Here is a 19717-nt window from a genome sequence, read left to right on the forward strand (position 1 = left end):
GGAAGCATAGGGAGTAGGGGGATGTGCTTTTTTTTCATGCTGGATTTATAGTGATTACCTGATAAATTTGCTGATTTTTCTATCTGTTCTTCCTTAAATAAAAATACAGGTATTTAAAAATAACATAATTCATCCTCAAAGTTTGTGGCACCACACATCCTTCAATCCCATGTTGTTCCTCTCTGCCATGGTATTTCTTACATCCTTTCCGGGTAGGTTTGAGTTTCCATCCTTAAACAAATGCATCTGACAGTTGAACTCTCCTGAAAACAATGTAATGGACTGTATTCCAATGATCCTTTTAGAATTGGTTGATTAAACCGATCAGTGTGGTACTTTATTGATATGCCTGCTTAGCATATGGTATGACAAGTGATTAGTGGCCAAGTCCCCTAGGCAACTTGGGCTCTAACGTGCACTGATAAGTGTGATATACATAAAAATCAACCAAAATATTCCAATTTTGCAAATATTTTCAAAAATATTTACTTGAGCTATTCAACATTTTATGTCGATATGATTCACACATTATACAGTAACATAACTGACTTTTACATACATTGTTACAATGAATTGATACCAAAAACAAATTTAGATAAACAACGCTCGATGCATTTCAGGACGACCTGTCCCTTTGTGAGGAGCAAACCTGTTGATTAAAGGGAAAATAAATCAGTTGATGTACAAACAATCGACAATAACATTCTTACTAATTTTAAGACAAGCTGAACATCTGTCTTAGATGTGTGCATATGATACTATCATACCACATTACACCGAAGTGATGCCCCTTGCGTGACATACATCATGAGGTGTACTTACATCCTGCTGGATGACATAACCAGTTGTTCTGAATAGACCACCAGATGACCTAACAACACAACGGCACAACATTGTATCTTATTATATTGTTGCACATGAATTTCAAGTCACAAATGCCAAATATTTAGTAGCCGCATACCATAATTAACTGAGTAAAGCTCCAGGGTCATCTATATCCATAGCTGCGTGTTGTTACACCACTCCAATACTGAAACAAATCATGAACAACTATATTACTCTGTTTGCTGAACCTTACTTCACGCTGTACTTGCTTACAGCCCATTATAGACAAACACAAGTATCTTCATACTTTAACAGACCATCAATCATCGATATGCAGGAATATTAGTAGCAGGATATTCAAATGTCATTGCAGTATCAAGACTAGTTCTACTTGGCACTGTTCGATTTGGTAACATCACGTTGAAGATTAGTACGGTCTGTTAAGGTAAGAAGATATTTGTGTTTGTATATAATGGGCCGTAAGTAAGTACAGCGTGGAGTAAGGTTCAGCAAGAAGAGTAATAGAGTTGTTATAGCTCTAAATACTGGCCTAATCTCTTGAATCTAAAAGAACTCTGGAAAGATCACAAGTTGATTAAAGGTAGGACTAGGAATATGCTAAAAAAAAGTAGTACTGGTCAATTGTCATGAATGAATGGATTTCAAAGGCTAAGAGATGGTGAATAATTAGAAATGCGTCCTAACCTTTAAAAGTGCCCAGACATTTGAGGCCTACATGGATGATGTCTTACCATATGGAGCAAAAAATCTGCATATCATTTTTAGGTTAAGAATATTAGTATTACCGTTTTTTTTAGTTCAAAATGGATAAATGATGTAGCTGGAAGTGATCTCTGTCCAGCTTGTAAACATCCTAACGAAATTATTCTTTTTTTAAAAAACAATTTTTAATAACATTAAGCACCTTCTTCATTACAGTATCACAATGAAGTTCAAGGGTCATACAATACAGTCCATTAGCATTGGTATAGTATACATCTTAATGATTACAGGTCACTAAGTCGGGATCTCCTCCTTGCCATATCTTCAGTGGGAGAAGTACATATTTCACCTCTAAAAGCATTCCCCATTTTTTGTCCCATTTCTTGGGGCATCCCCTTTGTTTATAGACTTCTTTCTCTGAAATCATGCATCTATCCATCTCTGCAACCCATCCAATCATTGACGGCTTCGTGGTGGATCCCCACTGCATCGCTAAGAAGATTCTTTTTTATTCTTTTTTCCAGAATATCAGGTTCATCAAAATAAATAGTTTACCACACATTAAACATTAGACATTTCACCATGCATTCAGGAATTGTTAATCCATACATTGATGAATTGATTGTTTTCAGTTTGTCCAGATTTTCATATTGAGCTTGGTTTATGAGAAAATGTTTTAGCTCATGATTATAAGAAAAAGAGATTATTCTTTTTCCAGCTGTTACTGTACATACTTTAGGAATTATCCTAGATAGATTCACTGCAAGCTGTGTGTATTTTCATACACTTTTTTTATTTAAGATTGTATTAATTGTATGATGTTTTCTATGTTTGTTGTAGTATTCCCCAAAATAAACAATAAATTCCTTCTTATGAGTAAAACTGGTTTGTTCAAGCAATGGATGTTGGGAAGGCAGTGTAACAGTCCTAGCAGTTACCCCTGAAGAAGAGCGTGCAGCGCTCGAAATGCATTGGGTTTTTAAATTAAGGAACTGCTATGGACAATCATGTGTTTCCATTGTGTTCGTGATAGAGGCCTGGATTGGCACATCGTGAGCATATAAGTTGGGAGAGCGCATGATCCCTACCTGTGGATGAAACGTTAAAAAAATGGTTAAAGTTATGGATGACTAAGGAAACGAAGAACTAAATAAATGGATTAATATATTGTTGAAGATTGGAGAATTCCACTAATTCGCAGTGCTGCTGGGGTGGGGTGAAATGTTCGCTCACACAGTCTGCTGATTGAAGAAGGCACAGAAAATGATGGCAGTTAAAGATTCTATGATGCTCATATTCCAAACCAAATCTGGATAATACATTTGTATTTGTTAGCATTCTTCCCGGGAGACTGCTAGATAGAAACACCATGTTCTATGTTCTCGAGCTGTAACACTTATCCATGTTTTCTCAAGTACTGACCACTTGGATGCACAGAGAAGATTTCACAGTGGAATAAGCCAGCCTTTTCTAGCACTTTCAACTGATACAGGGCGCTGCTGCGCTCGTACCTGTGGAACCCAGATCGCCGCAGGGATAAGCAGGGTCAACGCACCAGCCTGTCTCCCGCCGCTGCACTCCCTGCCGCCTCGAGTGCCGCCGCAGCGTGGAGAGTGGGACTAGGGGACCAGGGGACTCCATATCCCAGCACCCTCAGCGGTCGGAAGCCGCGCACCACACCATCGCGCCAGGAGGCGCATAAATATCAGCGCTACTCCCCGCGTCGCAGGAGCGCGCGGGCAGCGCCGGGCAAAGGGCGGGCCGTCTGTGGTCGTCAGACGGCCGGAGGAGGCTGGGCTGGGCCACATCCCTAACATCTTCTGCTATAAATGGGTAAGCGCAAGAAAGCGTCGAATATGGAGGAGGGTGGGAAAAAACGCAAAGGTCCCAAGACACTCCAAATCCATTATGACTTAACTTTCCTCGGCAGTGGGGGCCCTGACGAAGGAGATTGCAAATGCCGAGTACGAACTGGACCTGTCAATCCCTCCTTCGACAGCCAGTATTCCATCTACCCCCACGAACTTGGGTGACATTGTACCTATTGTTAATCCTCCGTTACCCCTTGACCCAGTGGTGACAATTGTTAATCCTCCACCCCTATGCCCCACAGCCAAGGCATTCATCCCCAATTCGCCAGCTAGACACACAAAGCAGAGCCACCAGCCAACGACCAAACCAGCAAGGCGAATGATGGAGAATAACGTCATCAGGGCAAGCACATCTAGCTCAGCAACTGACCCCATGGGAGATAAACTGGAGGCACTCTTTGTCGCAAGGATTGAACCCTTACTTGTTGGGATTGCGAAGGACATTGTGGACACACTAAATACCTGTCTTATAGGACTTTTAAAGAAATGCACCTTAATTGATAGACTCGTTAACACCCATTCCCCTTGCTTAGACACATGTGACAGAGGGTTGAGCACCGAGGGAGAGGGGAGCATGGAGGTGCCCGGTAAGGGGGCAATGGCACAGGCACCCTGTTCGGCGTCGCAAACTGAGACCAGAGGGAATAGCGCAGGGGCAGCCAAAACATTACCTCTAGTCAAGGAGGCAACTTCCTCAAACATGGAGGCTCTGCTACGCCCGCAGTACCAGTTATGTACACCGGTTCTCAGGAAGGAAACCCCTAGCAAATATAAACTGAACCTACCACCTAAAGCATCCCCATTAGTTGCCGTCTTTATAGGGGTACCCGCACTCAGGGAAGGAGAGGAGGAATCTACTCCGGATCTCATGGTTAAGGCCAATAGGTGGTGTTCAGACACATGTTGCGGGGAGAACATTGCGGACATGATTATCTACGCAAGGAGGGTGGGCTGGATTGGTAAACAGCAGAAAACTACTCAGGGGGACTGTGTGGTCATTAATTTTAGCAGGGCTAACCTGGCGGATAGACTCTTCTGGGATGGCTCTGCTATTTCATTAAGGGACCACCTGAGACCTGTCCCCTTGGGCTTCTTCTACCCACCCCCTGTCCGCACTATGCAAACTGGACGTTCCCTGGGGAGCAGGTTGGGCGGGAGTTTACCTCAAGGAGAGGGCAGTCTCCACGGGCATACATCCTCACAACTCTCAAGGCGACCATCTACCCCGTCATTTCGCCATTCCCGTGACAACCAGAGCGCCATCGAGGGTTGTGGGTTGGCCACGAAAAACCGTTTTGCCCCCCTGTCGGGCCAGGAGGATATAGACTGACTATCAGTCAATCCACCTCTCCCGACAGAGGAGGGAGGCAACACAAATAATGATGAGGTAGGGATGTGCAAAATACTTAGCTGGAACGTGGCAGGGATTAGTTCCAAAAGAAATGACAGGGAGTGGATCAGATTTGTCTCTGGGCATAAGGTCATCACCCTCCAAGAAACATGGGACACCACCTCTAACTTCTGGTTGGACGGGTTTACCAGCTTTGTCGTGGCTGCCACCCCTAGTATTGCTGGTAGAGCTTGGGGAGGCCTTTTAATTTTATTTTCTTTAGAACTTAAAGGGTCCCTAAGACAGATTAAAAATGCTTCCCCTAACATCCTTATTGTTGAAAGGGAAATTAGCCCCACTAGGAGGCCATTATATATTAATTTCTAAAATTCCTGGAATAGGGACACTGGTGATAACAATATCGCAAGCTTAGATTCTGTTTTAATTTCAGTCAGTCGTAACATACATATCAATTTTGAATGCGTACTATTGGGCGATTTTAATATTCACCCGTGCAAGCTCATGTGTGGTTCAAGTAACAAAGAGGGAGGTGAAGGACATGAGAGACCTCACTTTGAGCATACTACATTAGGCGAGGAGCTGGAAGATCTTTTGGCTAATTTTAATCTTTTCGAATCACTGTCTACGGAGGGGGGGTCAAGAATAGCTACCTTCAAGGGGACTGACCCTGGAACAATTATCGACTATATATTTGTCACACCAGGCATTTTAAACAGGGTCAGCTCTAATTGCACAGTTCCCTCTCTCTACAGTGACCATAACCCTGTCATACTTGAAGTTGCCTGGGGAGACTTTATGGGGCCTATGCCAGGGCTAATAAAACCAGGACATATCTTAGGCACAGCCGATCAAGGAAGAAGGCTTAAATGGGCGAAGGTGGCCACGGAAAATTTCTATACGGAAGTTTTCCCGAAAATTGAGGCCCACGTGGCGATATGCCAAAACTCAAACGCCTCAGACAGCGAAATCATAGAGGCCTTCCAAGCAATTTGTGGTCAGGTCTCGCGGGACTTACTGGTAAAAACTAGGAAGGGAGTTTGTAACAGGCAGCGCTGGTTTGACGCCACTTGTTCAAAAGCACATAATTTCTTAATGGCAGCCTTGAAGATAAAACCTAGGCCGAGGGCTGACATTGCCATATTGAGGAAGGAATATAAGCGAGCAGTCAAGACCAGACAGGATAAAATCAAGCACGAAGCCTGGGAGAACCCTTTTTCCACGGCCGTCCTGCGGGACAGCAGGCAATTTTGGGACATAATCAACCAGCCCTTCTTCTCTGACTCAGCCAATGCCGCCATGGATTGTGTTATCCCCGACGACAAATGGTTGGCTCATTTTAGAACAGTGTATGGAGACAATGAGACGGACTACCAAGTATATCCCCTGGCGTTCCCGGATGCACCCCCCATTTGTTTTAAGAGGGCAGAGGTCGAGAAGGCTATTCTGGCCACCACCAAGAACAAGGCACCTGGCCCTGATGGGGTGCCTGCCGATTTTTACATACACTCACCCAAGCTATGGGCAGGAGTTCTGGCCAATGTTTTCACCGCTGCTAATGGCAATACTCTACCTGCCACCTGGGTAACTTCTACCATCGTCCCCATTTTTAAGAAGGGCCAGCGTGATGACCCCGGGTGTTACAGGCCCATATCCCTCTTGGACTCTGCAGTTAAGATCTTAGGCAGAGTCATTCTGGCCAAGTTGAGGGATAGCGTTGAGAGCTGCGGGGGGCTGGCCGAAATTCAATATGGGTTTAGGGAGAGGAGAGGAACGGTAGAGCAATGCTCCAACTTACATCTGTTGATCTCGAAATATACGGTGGCCAAGGAGGGGTCTTTATGGACCTCTCCTCGGCCTTCGACCTGGTGAACAGGTCTAAGTTGTGGACCACTCTCCTGGGGTTGGGGATAGATGAGGCACTGGTTAGGTACATGGCGTCACTTCACCAAGAGCTATTTTCCGCGTTGCGGGTTACCAATGAGGGAAGGTGTACGCCCCGTTTTAATTCTATGCGCGGGGTCAGGCAGGGTTGTATATTGGCCCCGCTGCTCTTCACTATCTACATTAATGGTTTGGGTGCCCTCCTGGAAGACGTGGAGGGAGACGTTCCTCGTGCAGGAGTAATTAAGATCCCCGCTCTCCTGTATGCGGACGACGCAGTGCTGATAGCTCGCACTGGTGTCTGTCTGCAACGTCTTCTGGATGCCTTTGGCACATTCATGGATCATCTGGATTTAAAAATAAATACGAACAAATCACACACAATGGTTGTGGGGCGCCAATGAAACAAGGGGATATCTAAAACCTTTGAATGCAAAGGTGAGGTTGTCACCAGAGTCCCGACTTTTCCCTATTTGGGGGTTCTTTTTGACGAAAGGGGCTCTTGGGGACCCCAGGTTAGAGCTAAGAGGCTGGCGGTGACTAGATCATCAGCAGCCCTCATGGGATTTGCAAATAGGTTGGGCGCTAGGCCGATGGAAGCACTTTTAAAGATTTATAACCGTAAATATGTTGCATTGGCTTTATATGGTTCCCCCCTCTGGGGTTATGTAAATCTTGAACCGATACAGAAGGTGGAAAACAGATTTTTACGTTCCCTTTTGTCTGGCCCACAGTCCACACCGACTTTCTCCATACATATGGAGGTGGGCCTGGATTTCGTCACCGATAGACTGAAAGTGGCACCCTTGATCTTTTGGCTAAAGACGTGGCTCAATGAGGAACTATCCCTTAATCATAAGATCATGACTGATGTCATGTCTTTGGACCACTCCAAAAGGGTGCCATGGTTGGCCTATCTGATGAAGTCCTTTTCAGACCTGGGACGCCCGGAACTCTTTACATCCCCTTTGGACATCAAAAAACAGGATGTAGATATAATCAAGAAGCAGTTCATGAGCAGGGCAAGAGTGGGGCGTGAGGAAAGGGAACTGCAGAAACCGGCAGTGAGGAAATACTATCTGCTTGTAAACTCCATTGCACTAGCACCTTACCTTAGTTTTGTTACAAAGCCATTTCATAGGTTTCTCCTGACCAAGTTTAGGTTTAATTTGTTACATTTTTATTTGGGCAACTTCAAAACTTGGGAAAAACCAGAATTAGTCCCCCCCGTTGCTGTGATAATTTTTCTGTTCAAGATACCATGCATTTTGTTATGTTTTATGGGGGTTTTTTGGAGCCTAGGAAAAAATATCTGTTGCCTGTTTTAAAGGAGGCTGGCTTCACGCAGGTGAGACCAGCCCTGCTCTATCTTCAATCACTGAACAACATTCGTATTACATTTTGCATGGCAAATTTCTTGGTGGCGGTAGCTAGAACTAAAAAATGTAACATAGTATTGGGCCCCCCTAAATGAGTTTTATTATTTTTAAACCTTGTATAAAATGAATTGATTCGCTCCTTTATATATAGCCTGGAAAAGAACTTTATTGTACGCACTGATTTGTTTGATATTGTAAATAGTTTTTATCTGTATATTAATGTTTTTATCTCTTTGTATGATTTTTAACTAAATCGAATAAAGATTCTTGACTGACTGACTGAAACTGGTCAACAATTCCTCAAGGAAAAGTTTGCCCTTATTTATTTATATTTTTTAACCCATGCGGATCACAACCAGCTCTACGTTGAACAAGCAATCCGTATAGCTGAAATCTGGGCAGATACTCTTAAATCAGGGCTTTTGCCAATAAACAAGAGGATGGCTTGCAGTGTTTTAAAAAAAAATGGAAGTAAAACCAATATCCATATATATGAGCAAATTTGTCTTTGGAATTCCAACTTTTGTCGAGATTCAATGGCCTTCCCATCCCTCCAAGGTGAAGAAACTGGTCACAATCTGAGATAAGTGCAAGGATAACGTTTATGAAGTACAAGCATCCCAGCTATGGAAAAACTCCATAAAGAATTGCAAGCTCACGTCAGCCGTCTCTAGTTTGGAAGACAGCTGAAAACCTTAACATTTAAGCTCACTATTGACTAGATGATTCACATGTAACTGACAGCATGGTCATCTGTATTTTAGCATATTAGTGCTCAGATGATCTTGGTAATCATTTGCTTTACAAATCAAATAAAATGAACAAATATATAAAAAGGAAAAAGCATATCCTGACTGCAGAACCCACAACAACAACTTTCCTCAGTTGTATCATTGTGACACCACCCCAACCGCTGAGCATAGGCTGGTAGGATGACTGTTGATCAAAGATAATACTTATGCCTGATGATCATAGAACTTTCAACTCATCTTAAACTTGTCTTAATCTGCCCACTGTACCATATTTGATCCAGATGGAGCCAGCATTTTATCCATATGGTAGAGATGTAAAATATAATTCTATCTTTTGAATAGGCTAACATATTAATTACATGCCGAAATTTGGATTGATTTTATAGACCAATTGCTGATGGGTAGCTAATCTGCTACATAATGGTTAAAAATGTTTGGCACCAATATGCACCCTTGTCTAAGCCCATGTATGTGTGTTTTGTGTGAAATTTTATCACCTTTCTTGACTGAATTCTAACCCAAGTATGCTTATTTAGACCAATCAGCAGATAATGTATACGCTGATTAATTCCCAGACTTAGTAATATTTCCAGAGGGTTAGGTGATCTACTTTATGAAATGTACTGCTAATGTCAATGTACCTATTTACTTACTCCTACTTACCCACCTGGGGAATAGGCCATCAACCAGGACTCTTTAGCCACCTTTTCCTATGCTTTCCTTTTAATCTGACTCCAGGTGTAATCCATAACCTTACAGTCAACCTAAAGGTATCGATGCCAGGTTGTTTCTTGACCTTCCTCTTTTCCCTTGAGGGTTCCAGGTCAGGGCTTGCCTGGTGTTATTTGATGCAGGCTTGTGAAGGGTGTAACTTACCGAGCTCCAGTGTCTTTTCATGATGTCTTCATGAGCAGGGAGTTGGAAAGAGTGCAGTCATAGGTCATTGTTGCTGATGGTGTTTGGCCAAGGGATGTGGAGGATTTTCATCAGGCAGATAGTGGTGAAGGTCTGGACTTTTTTTGTGGTGGTCACTGTTGCACTCCAAGTTTCTTTGGTGTTAAAAAGTGTGATCTTGGTTTGCAGCGTTAGGCCTTGGAGCTCCAGATTGTCTTTAGCTTTAGCTGAATAAAAGCAACCCTTGTTTTGTCAGGATAATTGCAGTATAAACATATATCATTTGGTAAAATCCCCTTTCTAGCCAGGGCTGAAAGAGCTATAATGTAATCCACAGTTCTATTCCTTTTTCTGAATCAGACCAGAGGCTAACAAAGATAACGTTTAGCTTACACCCATTCCATAAGACATAGTAGAATAAACATGGCAAACAGTTTACCCTCAACGACCAGTGATAAGCAATTCATATTTTGGTGTTGCTGCCCATTTTATTAATCTGGACCAATATACTTGCCACAAGGTTAGGATATGTCCTGTGTGCTAGAGCTCCTTAAATAGTGGGTAATGTTTATCTGGACAAAATCTTGGGCCTAAATTTAGGACGGCCAATGGAATGCCATTCGTCCCCTTTAGAAATGTAAAAGAATGTACCCTTTTTTTAAATGTTACCACTGGAGTTATTGACACGGAGTCGAGCGCTAAATATGGCAAGCTCATATGATATTTCTATTTGGGTTTTTCATCTTGATGTATCAACATTAAAATCAGCTGTTATAACAACTAGTTGTTTTAGAAACCGTCTGCCACAATTTTCTACAATCTTATATTGTTATAATCTTAACCTACTTCCACTTGAATTTTATACAGTGCTCTGTTGCTTGAAAGACATTAACGATTTGTAAAATATGTACTGCACAATGAAGCTTCTAGAGAGTCATTTCATGATCCAATAATTCCATTTAATATGCTGCTTATGAGATAATCGGGTGTATTATATGGTGTGGCTGTGAGACCTCACTGTGTAATACACTACCATCCCTTCTTAGGAGCAGTAAGGTTTCATTGTCAAACTTTAGCTCACCCTGGGAAGCTGAGGCTTCAAGCATTCAGGCTTCAACAAAGGAACACGTGTTAAGCATTGAAACAACACCAAAACATTTGAAGAAACAAGACTCTCAAGAAATCTGATACCAATTTATAAAAATAGGTTGTATTTTTTTGAATTTGCTGACACAAAGGTGAGGGTTCTGGAGATCTAGATTTTCAAAGAAACAATAAATCAAGATTTTTCATTCAACCACAAACAAGCATTGGCAAATTTAACAAATTTGACACTTAAAACATTTTCAACAAAATGTTACATCATAGATTAATGCGGTTACTTGGAAGTACCTTGGGTGACCAACTCAGGTTGGGAGCTAGTCAAGGGGACCAACAACATCCAAAGGAACAGTTACCATTGCAATAAAAGGAGTCTCCAGTCCAGTTCCAGTATTTGTGGTCAGTTGCCATTAACTTCTATTAAGTGATTCACTGACTCAAGGGATACAGGATGCTGAAGATGCTGATGTGCAGTCGATGGGGGCCTTCCTGAGGCTACTCCTCGGTCTGCGGTCTTTGTGAGGCAACTCTGACCACAGAGATCGACATACCTCGAAGTTTACTTGGGTTCGGTAAAAGTGCATTCATCACTGGACTACTGGCTGCCCGGCACAACAAAGTCAGCGGTTCCCTTCTTTTGGCAATACCTCTCCTTCTGGGACACCAAAATGCACTTCAACAACTCTCCTGGGTCTAGAAGACTCGGGAGCAACTTTTGAGATTAGGATCAACGGTCTTCCAGGCTGCGCTGCGACAAGGAGCGACGATCTGGTTATCTGGGCTACCAGCTCACGCAGGCAGGCTTCCGCAGCTTTTGCAGCCCAGTTCTGCAAACAGGAAGTCAGCCAACTGACTGTTAAAGTCTATGCTTCTGGCTTGGCTCGTGTAACAACTTTTCCATGAGCAGGACACCACAGGCACAGTCCTATCATCAATAGCCAAGGACCAGCAGGTGCAGTCCAATTTCGATGCAGCTTCTTCTTTGCCAGATCCAAGGTCAGCAGGGCAGTCCTTCTTTGGTCCTTTTCTCCATTCCTGAGTCCTGGGTGCCAGGGGTGCCCCTTCTATGCCCAGAAAGTGCCCTTAAGGGAGATCATAATTAATAGCCAATGGGCTACTTTGTTCCCTCCCCCTTGATGTCAACTTCCTGTGAAGTGTGGCATCTAGCGATCCCAGAGTATTCTATTATGCCCAAATCCAAGATGGCTGAACTCTTCTCTTGGTGTGTGGCGCTCGGTATCCCACCCTAGAGGTGTGGTTAGCTTGGGGCTACATGCCTGTGGAGAAAACAGTTTGGTCAGTGTTTCACCCTCTCTGTTCCTGAGGCCAACCTGTCTACCTGACAAAAGAGCAATCCCTCTTGAGTGTGTTTACTATGTGCCCTTCAAAGGCAGTTTTCTCTAGAAGTTTGTCTTTTGGGCTAACATCCCACATGACATCCTTCCAGGGGGAGGTAACACCTCCTCCATCTGCGGGCCTCTATTGTTACTTGTCCTAGGAGCCTTTGACGTGCCTCCCCTGGCAGGCAGAAGGCAGTCTTATGGCCAGCATTTGCAAATGGCCACTGGAAAACGTGGGCAGCAGAGTGGCAACTTTCTAAAATGTGCATGTAGCAACGAGTTACATTAATTTCAACGTGGGCGTCACATTGGGCTTATTGTAATGAGTTGTTTGATACCTGGAAGCACTAACTGTAGTAGTCTCATTCAGAAGTTAACACAGCTGAGTTGTCAACATATAACCCTGAGCTCGCCAATGGGGCTACCAGCCTCTTGCACAATAAAAAAATAACATTTGCTAGTTTTTACTGTCAGAAAATGTAAAACAAATTTTACCATACTGCATCCTGCCTTGGGACTCAATTGGCCTGCTTTAGCTGTGACTTGCACCCATTTAAAGGGAAGTGTGGCTACGCAATTGTTTTAAAAGGCAAAGTCAAGTTAGCAGTTTTGAACTGCTGTACCAGTCTGCAGTGGCTCGGCTCCTGAGGGGACACTTTAACGTATAGGCCCTGGTACCATATTCTAGGGACTTATAAGTAATTTCTGCCAGTTGGGTATATGCCAATCAAACATACATGTTTAAAGGTCAGGGCTTAGGCTCTGAGATCTGGTTAGCCTCAGTGCACTCTCATAGTCAAAAAACCAGCAGCATCAGTCAAACATTTCTGGGGGTACACTGTGTATGTTGCAGAACTCTAGAAAGTGGCTAATGTAGAAATGTTTTAAAAATGAACTCATAATTAATAAGGAATATGAAATTGCTTTAAAAATGGTGATATTGATACTGTAATTTTGGACCTGTAAAGAACCCCTCTTTCATATACTTTTAAATAGGACATGCCTGTACAAAAGTTGGAAAAAAATATTCGACCTACATTCTTTGGTGACTACGTAAGAGAGTAAATAGGCTACTGTTATCGCAATTCTCCCTATAATAATAAATAGGGTTAAAACAAGCTCCTGCCACCATTGAATCAAAACTTTTAGATGTGTAATAAATAATCATAACATTTTAAATTGAGCATATTCTTATCTAGATTTAGCAGTGCATACCGTGCCACCTGTCTGTCGCTGCCACAGGGGAGGAGGGGGGCATGGGGGTAGGAGTTGGGTTCAAGAATATAATCTATATTCCTTGTTGTGATTATTGTTATTATTATTATTTGGGGGTTTGGTTTAACTGTTTGGAGATAACAAATCTAAAGAAAAACAATTGTACTGCTGATATAAGTGCAAACAACTCGTTCTTACGAGTAATTCGCCAATATATACTCACAAGATATTTTGTTAACAATGTTAGAGATATTGTGACTATAGTCCCTGGAAATGTACATGTGCGTACTTATCCTTGATGTAATGAACGCAGTGTTTAATACAAATAAGCAGTAGCCATCGGTGGTGGGAGTGCTGCCAGGCGGTAACGTGGGGCAGAGGAGGGGCAAGGTGGGGGGTAGTAAAGTACAGAATACGGCCAAATACAGGTAAGTAAACATATAAATAAATAAAACTAATTTCGTTGCGTGCACTGCATCGCATGTGATGCAGTGCACGCAACGAAATTAGTTTTATTTATTTATATGTTTACTTACCTGTATTTGGCCGTATTCCGTACTTTACTACCACCACCCTGCCCCTCCCCGCCACACGTCACCGCCCGGCAGCACTTCCACCACCGACCGCTACTGAAAATAAGTTTAAAAAAAAAAGATTTAGCAGTGGATGAGCAGAGTAATTTGTGTTATATAGACGGAGACTAAAAATGGATTTCAGTAACTGATAATAAGTTATTAAATTTCTTCATAATTAATTGATGTGCCACAACTATATGTTGCTAGTTTGAATTTGAGCATGCTGTTTTTTTAGCATATTCTTTTTAGGGAAGGGTAAAAATTATTCTACTTCTCCTTATTAAACTTCCCGATCTGTGATCCAACTCTCCTTTTTCTCCCAGTGATCTAACTTTAAAATAAGTGACTCAAATGTAGGAACCAAATAATTTAATCTTTTGAAATATGTTACCTTTAAGGCCACCATTCTTTTACTGAATTATGTGCTACCATATTATTGGATTGGTAGTGCTGTGAAACTTCCCTGGACTGTCCATTCTAATTAAACTGATTAGTCAAGGTTTTCATCAGACATCATTATTGTAACCCCCTTCCTTGTCCTATCTGATATTTATTGGGCATGTTCACTATTGTGCTATTGGGCATGTTCACTATTGTGCTATTCCTAGGCGCTTCTGCGTTAATTACATTTTAATATGTTTGAATATTGTTCCCTCCCCTCTTTCTGATTTGTATACCCTAATATGTTTATCTGATAGAGACACGCTAGTGATAGATTCCTTACCTTAGAATATCCCTAGGCGTCAGACTGGATCCGGAAATTTTTTGCGTAGCAGTACCCATACTCATCGGTAGGCGTCGTCCGCGGCCCCGCGTCCGTCGTCCGCGTCGTGGGCGCCGTGATGATGTCGTCTGAGTACTTAGACGCCGCCTCCGCGTGCTGATGTCAGTTCTTCTTTTTTCCGCGCCAGCTAGCGCAGATCTGGAAAAAGTTGTACCCTAGTCACTTTTTGACTAACCTTCTGAGATCCTTTTTGATCCGTTTTCGAAGTCTTTCGACTCCGGCGGTGCCGGTAGGGATGCCCGGGTTCAAGCCCTGCGCCGACTGCAACCGACTGATGTAAGTTACCGACCCCCATCGTCGGTGCCTGCACTGTCAAGGCCCGGACCACGACGACAAGTCCTGCTCCGACTGCCGAGCCCTGACGTCTAAAGCTAGATGGGAGCTGTCCCGTAAGCGACTCGAGCTTCGGCAGTCCGCCCCGTGCCGTTCGAGGTCCCGGTCCGGAAGGATGTCGAGGGACCGGTCGCGGGGCCGGAGCCAACACAGTTCCGGGAGTCGTCATCGGTCTTCGAGCTCGAAGTCCACAGGTAAGAGGCACAAGAAGTCGAAGAGACGTCATCACTCTTCCGACTCCCCCCGACGCTCGCGCGACGACGCGGCCGGGGGTTCGGGCGACACCGCCCACGCGGCTCCGCTGGAGCCGCAGGTGTCGCTGCCTGTTCCACACCCGCCGGTCCCTGGACAGGACAGTCCATCACCTTGCCCACCTTTCCGCCTCCGCATCCCTCGAAATAGGAAGAGAGGCTCCACCGTCTGGACCCAAAATGTGCGCTCTCATACTATCTGGATCGCACACGCCAGTTCCGGGTGGATGACCAACTCTTTGTTGGTTACGCAGGCGCTAAGAAGGGACGGGCGGTGCACAAGCGGACCATCTCTCGGTGGATCATCTTGAGCATCCAAGCGTGTTACTCCTTGGCAAAGAAGGAAACTCCTGTTGGGCTGAGTGCCCATTCCACTCGGTCCACGGCGGCTACTACTGCCCTGGGTCGGGGAGTCCCCTTGCAGGACATTTGTCAGGCAGCTACGTGGGCCCCGCTGCACACGTTCGCGAGACATTACTGCCTGGACAGCCAAGTCCGGAGGGATGGCTTCTTTGGCCGTTCCGTCCTCCAGGACTTTCTGGTGTGATTATTGGTTTGCAGACCCACCACTGGGGTTGGTATTGCTGGGGTATCTATTCTAAGGTAAGGAATCTATCACTAACGTGTCTCTTTCAGATGCACAAGTTACTACTTGTGTAACGATATATCTGTAAGAGACATTAGTTAGTGATAGATTCCTTACCGACTCACCCATCCTCCCCGTTCTGCGAACCGATATCTAGGGTTAAGATCATCCCCTTCAGGGCCCTAGTTTCATGGCACCAGTGTTGGTTTTTATCATGGCTCTGCGTTTCTGGCGTGGAAAAGCTGTGTATAAGAACTGACGTCAGCACGCGGAGGCGGCGTCTAAGTACTCCGACGACGTCATCACGGCGCCCACGACGCCGACGACGGATGCGGAGCCGCGGACGACGCCTACCGACGCGCATGGGTACTGCTACGCAAAAAAAATCCGGATCCAGTATGACGCCTGGGGATATTCTAAGGTAAGGAATCTACCACTAACTAATGTCTCTTACAGATATATCGTTACACAAGTAGTAACTTGTGCATCAGGGATACGTAGATTATGATTTTGTAGCTTACTTGCCATCATGTATGCATTTCTGCAGAAATAAGCAACCTTTTTTCTAAAATTGCTGACAATTAAACTGAACTGTTTTCATTTTACAGTCTTGCTCCAATATTTGCACTGTTTATACCATTCTATGGATCCATTCCAGGAGTGCAGGTGACTATGGTTCTTGGTCATTTTCCAATCTCCAACAAGACTCTGGTTTACATTGTGGGTCTCCAGGTACAGTGAGTTTATATTAAGTCCCTTATTATGCGTTTCCAATTGTGTTTAGGAAATACAGCAGTGCATCATCAAAAACAGACTTGTTTAATATCAATGAAATGTATTTGTTGTATTCCTCCACTCATGCAAAATGGAGCTTAACATACTTTCAATTGCTGAGGTTTCTGCGTAGGGTTTTCAGTATACAGAAAAAGTGACGCACATCAGGTAGCGGTGAAAGTAAAAAAGGTACAAAATAAGGATGGTGCTACTAGGTCAGTGGGAACCCAAAACTCCTGAAATAGAGTGGGCCAAGGCCAACCCTGTATAATGCAAACACAAGGTCCTGAGCACACGTCAAGTCAGATAGTTCAAGCCACAATTATTAAACATTCGTTCAGTTCCAAGAGTAGTAACATAAATATGAAGTAAAGATCGACAAGTAGTGGTTGATAATTTCTGTTTTTAAACGGGATCGGGGAACCGGTCATACTTCCAACCCGGTTCTGAATGAGTAAAAACGTTGGAAATGGCTAATAGTGATTAAAAGTAGTGAGGGCTCGATCCCCATGTAACGGGAACCGTGAGAGTGACGGGTGGTAACAGCCGTCAATTCAGGAAAAGCTGCAAGTGCTGAGCGAGTAGTATGAAAGCTGTGCTCTATAGCCCTAATTGAAATCCACCCATCATCATATGGCTCTTGTGGACTGTCTATTCCATAAAAGTACTCTGTAGCCACAGTTCTCCATATCTGATAGGGACTTCTAGCCACAGATGCCTTACCTTAGCTTTATCCCCAGAAGTCAGACTGGATCTGAATTATTTTATTTTGGGAGCAGTACCCCTGCATGCTGGTAGGTGGCGTCGTTCGGCTCGTCATGGCATTGTTAGCGTCGTCTACGATCGAAGTGACGTTTGTGGTGCCTATATAGGCCCCAGCTAGGCACACTGATGTCAGTTCTTTTCTTTCCGCACCAGTCAGCGCAGATCAGGGAAGAGCTACCCCTCAGTCACTTTTTGACTACGCTTTATTTGACATTTTGTCAAAGTCTTTTTTGAGGTCTTACCTCCTGGTGTGGAGGAATGTCATCTAAGAAGGCCGGCTTCAAACCCTGTGGCGCCTGTCACCGACAGACGTCAGTGATGGACCTACACCATGTTTACCTCGTGCCTCACATGAGACCAGGACCTGAAGGCCTGTCCCGACTGCCACACCATACATCCGAATGCCTTGAGAGAGCAATCCCTCATGCTCCTGGCTGCTTGACGTGCAGCGCTACGACGCTCGAGTTTCCGGTCGTGAGGAAATTCCTGAGAACGATCGGGGAGTCTGAGGTCCTCGTTGTATTCCAAGTCGTCAAGCCGTTCGGGTAAGTCTCGGTCCCCCAAAAAGAAGAGTGCTTCGACTTCACCTCGCCTATCGGTCAACAAGACGAGGGAGCGTCACTCGAGTTCTGAGGTCCCTCGAGGTTGAGCCAGCGCCTGTGCCAACTGAACGAGTCCCCGTGTTTCTGGGAGCTGGAGTGACCCCATTCAACTTCAAGAGTTTTATGAGGCCATGCACCTCATATAAGAGTGGCATATTCCCTCTGGCATGCCTTCGGGCCCTGCAAATGCGGGAGGGGCCCCTACTGGATCCACGCCGGCAGCTACGGTACCAGTCAGGCCCCAGGTATCCACAAATGAATCTGGATCAGTGCTGGTTTTGCCATGTCGTCCTTTCCCTGCGCCGGTCCTGAGGACGATGCTCCTGGCACCCACCGGCGATGCCATTCCCATTTACAACCCCAACATGGAGCTGGAGGTGTGTCGCCCGACGTCGACTGGAGACATGCCTTCCAGGCCAGAGCCTGAGCCCTATTCCTGTGGTCTAGGACTCTTGGAAGAATAGGAGGGGTCGCTGACCCTGAAGAATACCAGCATTATGAATCCTTGGACTGGTGTGCGGATCTGGGTGAATCCAGTAGACTGAACACTTCTCTAGGTACTGGCATAATTTCTTGCCCTACCATGGCTACGGAGGAGGGAGCTTCATTCACTATGGTGGTGTGGAGGACAGCTGAGGTCCTGGACCTTAGTTTGCCCTTGGTGGCAGTCAAGACTTTCATGACGGAAGTGCTTCAACTCCCTGTCCGAACAGCTTCTACCATTCAATGAAGCACTTACTGGTGTCCTGCTTGGGACCTGGTGCAAGTTCAAAACAGGAGCTCATGTGAATAGGATAATTGCTCACCACCACCATCCCGCTCCAGGGGACCCCAAATTTCTCACGCAACACCCTACCACAGAGAGCTTGGTTGTCCAAGTCTCCACTTCACATATAAATCCTGGTGCATTCCCAACCGCTCTGCCAGATAGGGAATCCAAGAGGCTGGACAATTAGGCAAGAAAATGTTTTCTTCCACCAGCCTGGCGCATTGCGGTCTGTGAACACTGCATTAATTTCAGGCCACTATTCCCCCGCCCTGTGGGATACGGTTGTGCAGGTCCTGCCAGTGGTCCCAGAGGAGGCCCGAGTCATGCTCTCCTAGACTGTAGCCGACAGGAGGGATGCAGCTAATTTCCAATCAAACACGAAGATTGACGTGACACCCCTATCTGGTGCCTGGAATGATTTTCCTAGTACACCAATAGGCATTATCAATATTGCCACATACTGCTACACTCCCTTCAAGTGAAACAGGGCAATTCCAAGAATTGGACGAGGTAGGCTCACTCACATAATGTGACATGCTACATCATTTGCCACCTTGTTCCACCCTGGTAAGGTGGCACTGCCAGCGCGGACTTGACCTTATTGTGGGGCTGAGGGAGTTCTTAGAAATTACTTATTTTCTGGATAAAATTTGGATCAAGTTCAAAGAATAAAAAGCCTTAGGATAATCCACAAAACTATCCTTTATTAAGGTGGTTTCCTGGGCTTGTCAGATGACGAATATGGTTGCTATGACCATTACGTTCTACTGACTGAATTTGAAAACATGTTTCGGCCCATTTAGTTGAGCCAAAAGGTCTTGGGCATTCATTAGGGCTCAATCTAAGTTTACTCCTACCAATATACTAACTGTGAAGGGCCCCAAAGAAAATATTATATAAAGAGGGCCTACCTCTTTTATAGAATAACATCAGGCCCATTAACCTA

The 19717-nt window shown here is 44.6% G+C and overlaps 1 protein-coding gene across 1 annotated transcript in view; it reads left to right on the forward strand.

Moving 5' to 3' along the window:
- UBAC2 (UBA domain containing 2) overlaps positions 1 to 19717 on the forward strand; it is an 811088-nt gene that overhangs the window by 395935 nt on the left and 395436 nt on the right. Inside the window, exon 5 of the mRNA XM_078657616.1 lies at positions 16470 to 16593. Within this exon, the coding sequence (XP_078513742.1) occupies positions 16470 to 16593 (124 nt within the window). The remainder of the gene's footprint in view (positions 1 to 16469; positions 16594 to 19717) is intronic.

The sequence above is a fragment of the Lissotriton helveticus genome, chromosome 8 (assembly GCF_964261635.1).
Source record: "Lissotriton helveticus chromosome 8, aLisHel1.1, whole genome shotgun sequence".
Classification (NCBI taxonomy): domain Eukaryota; kingdom Metazoa; phylum Chordata; class Amphibia; order Caudata; family Salamandridae; genus Lissotriton; species Lissotriton helveticus.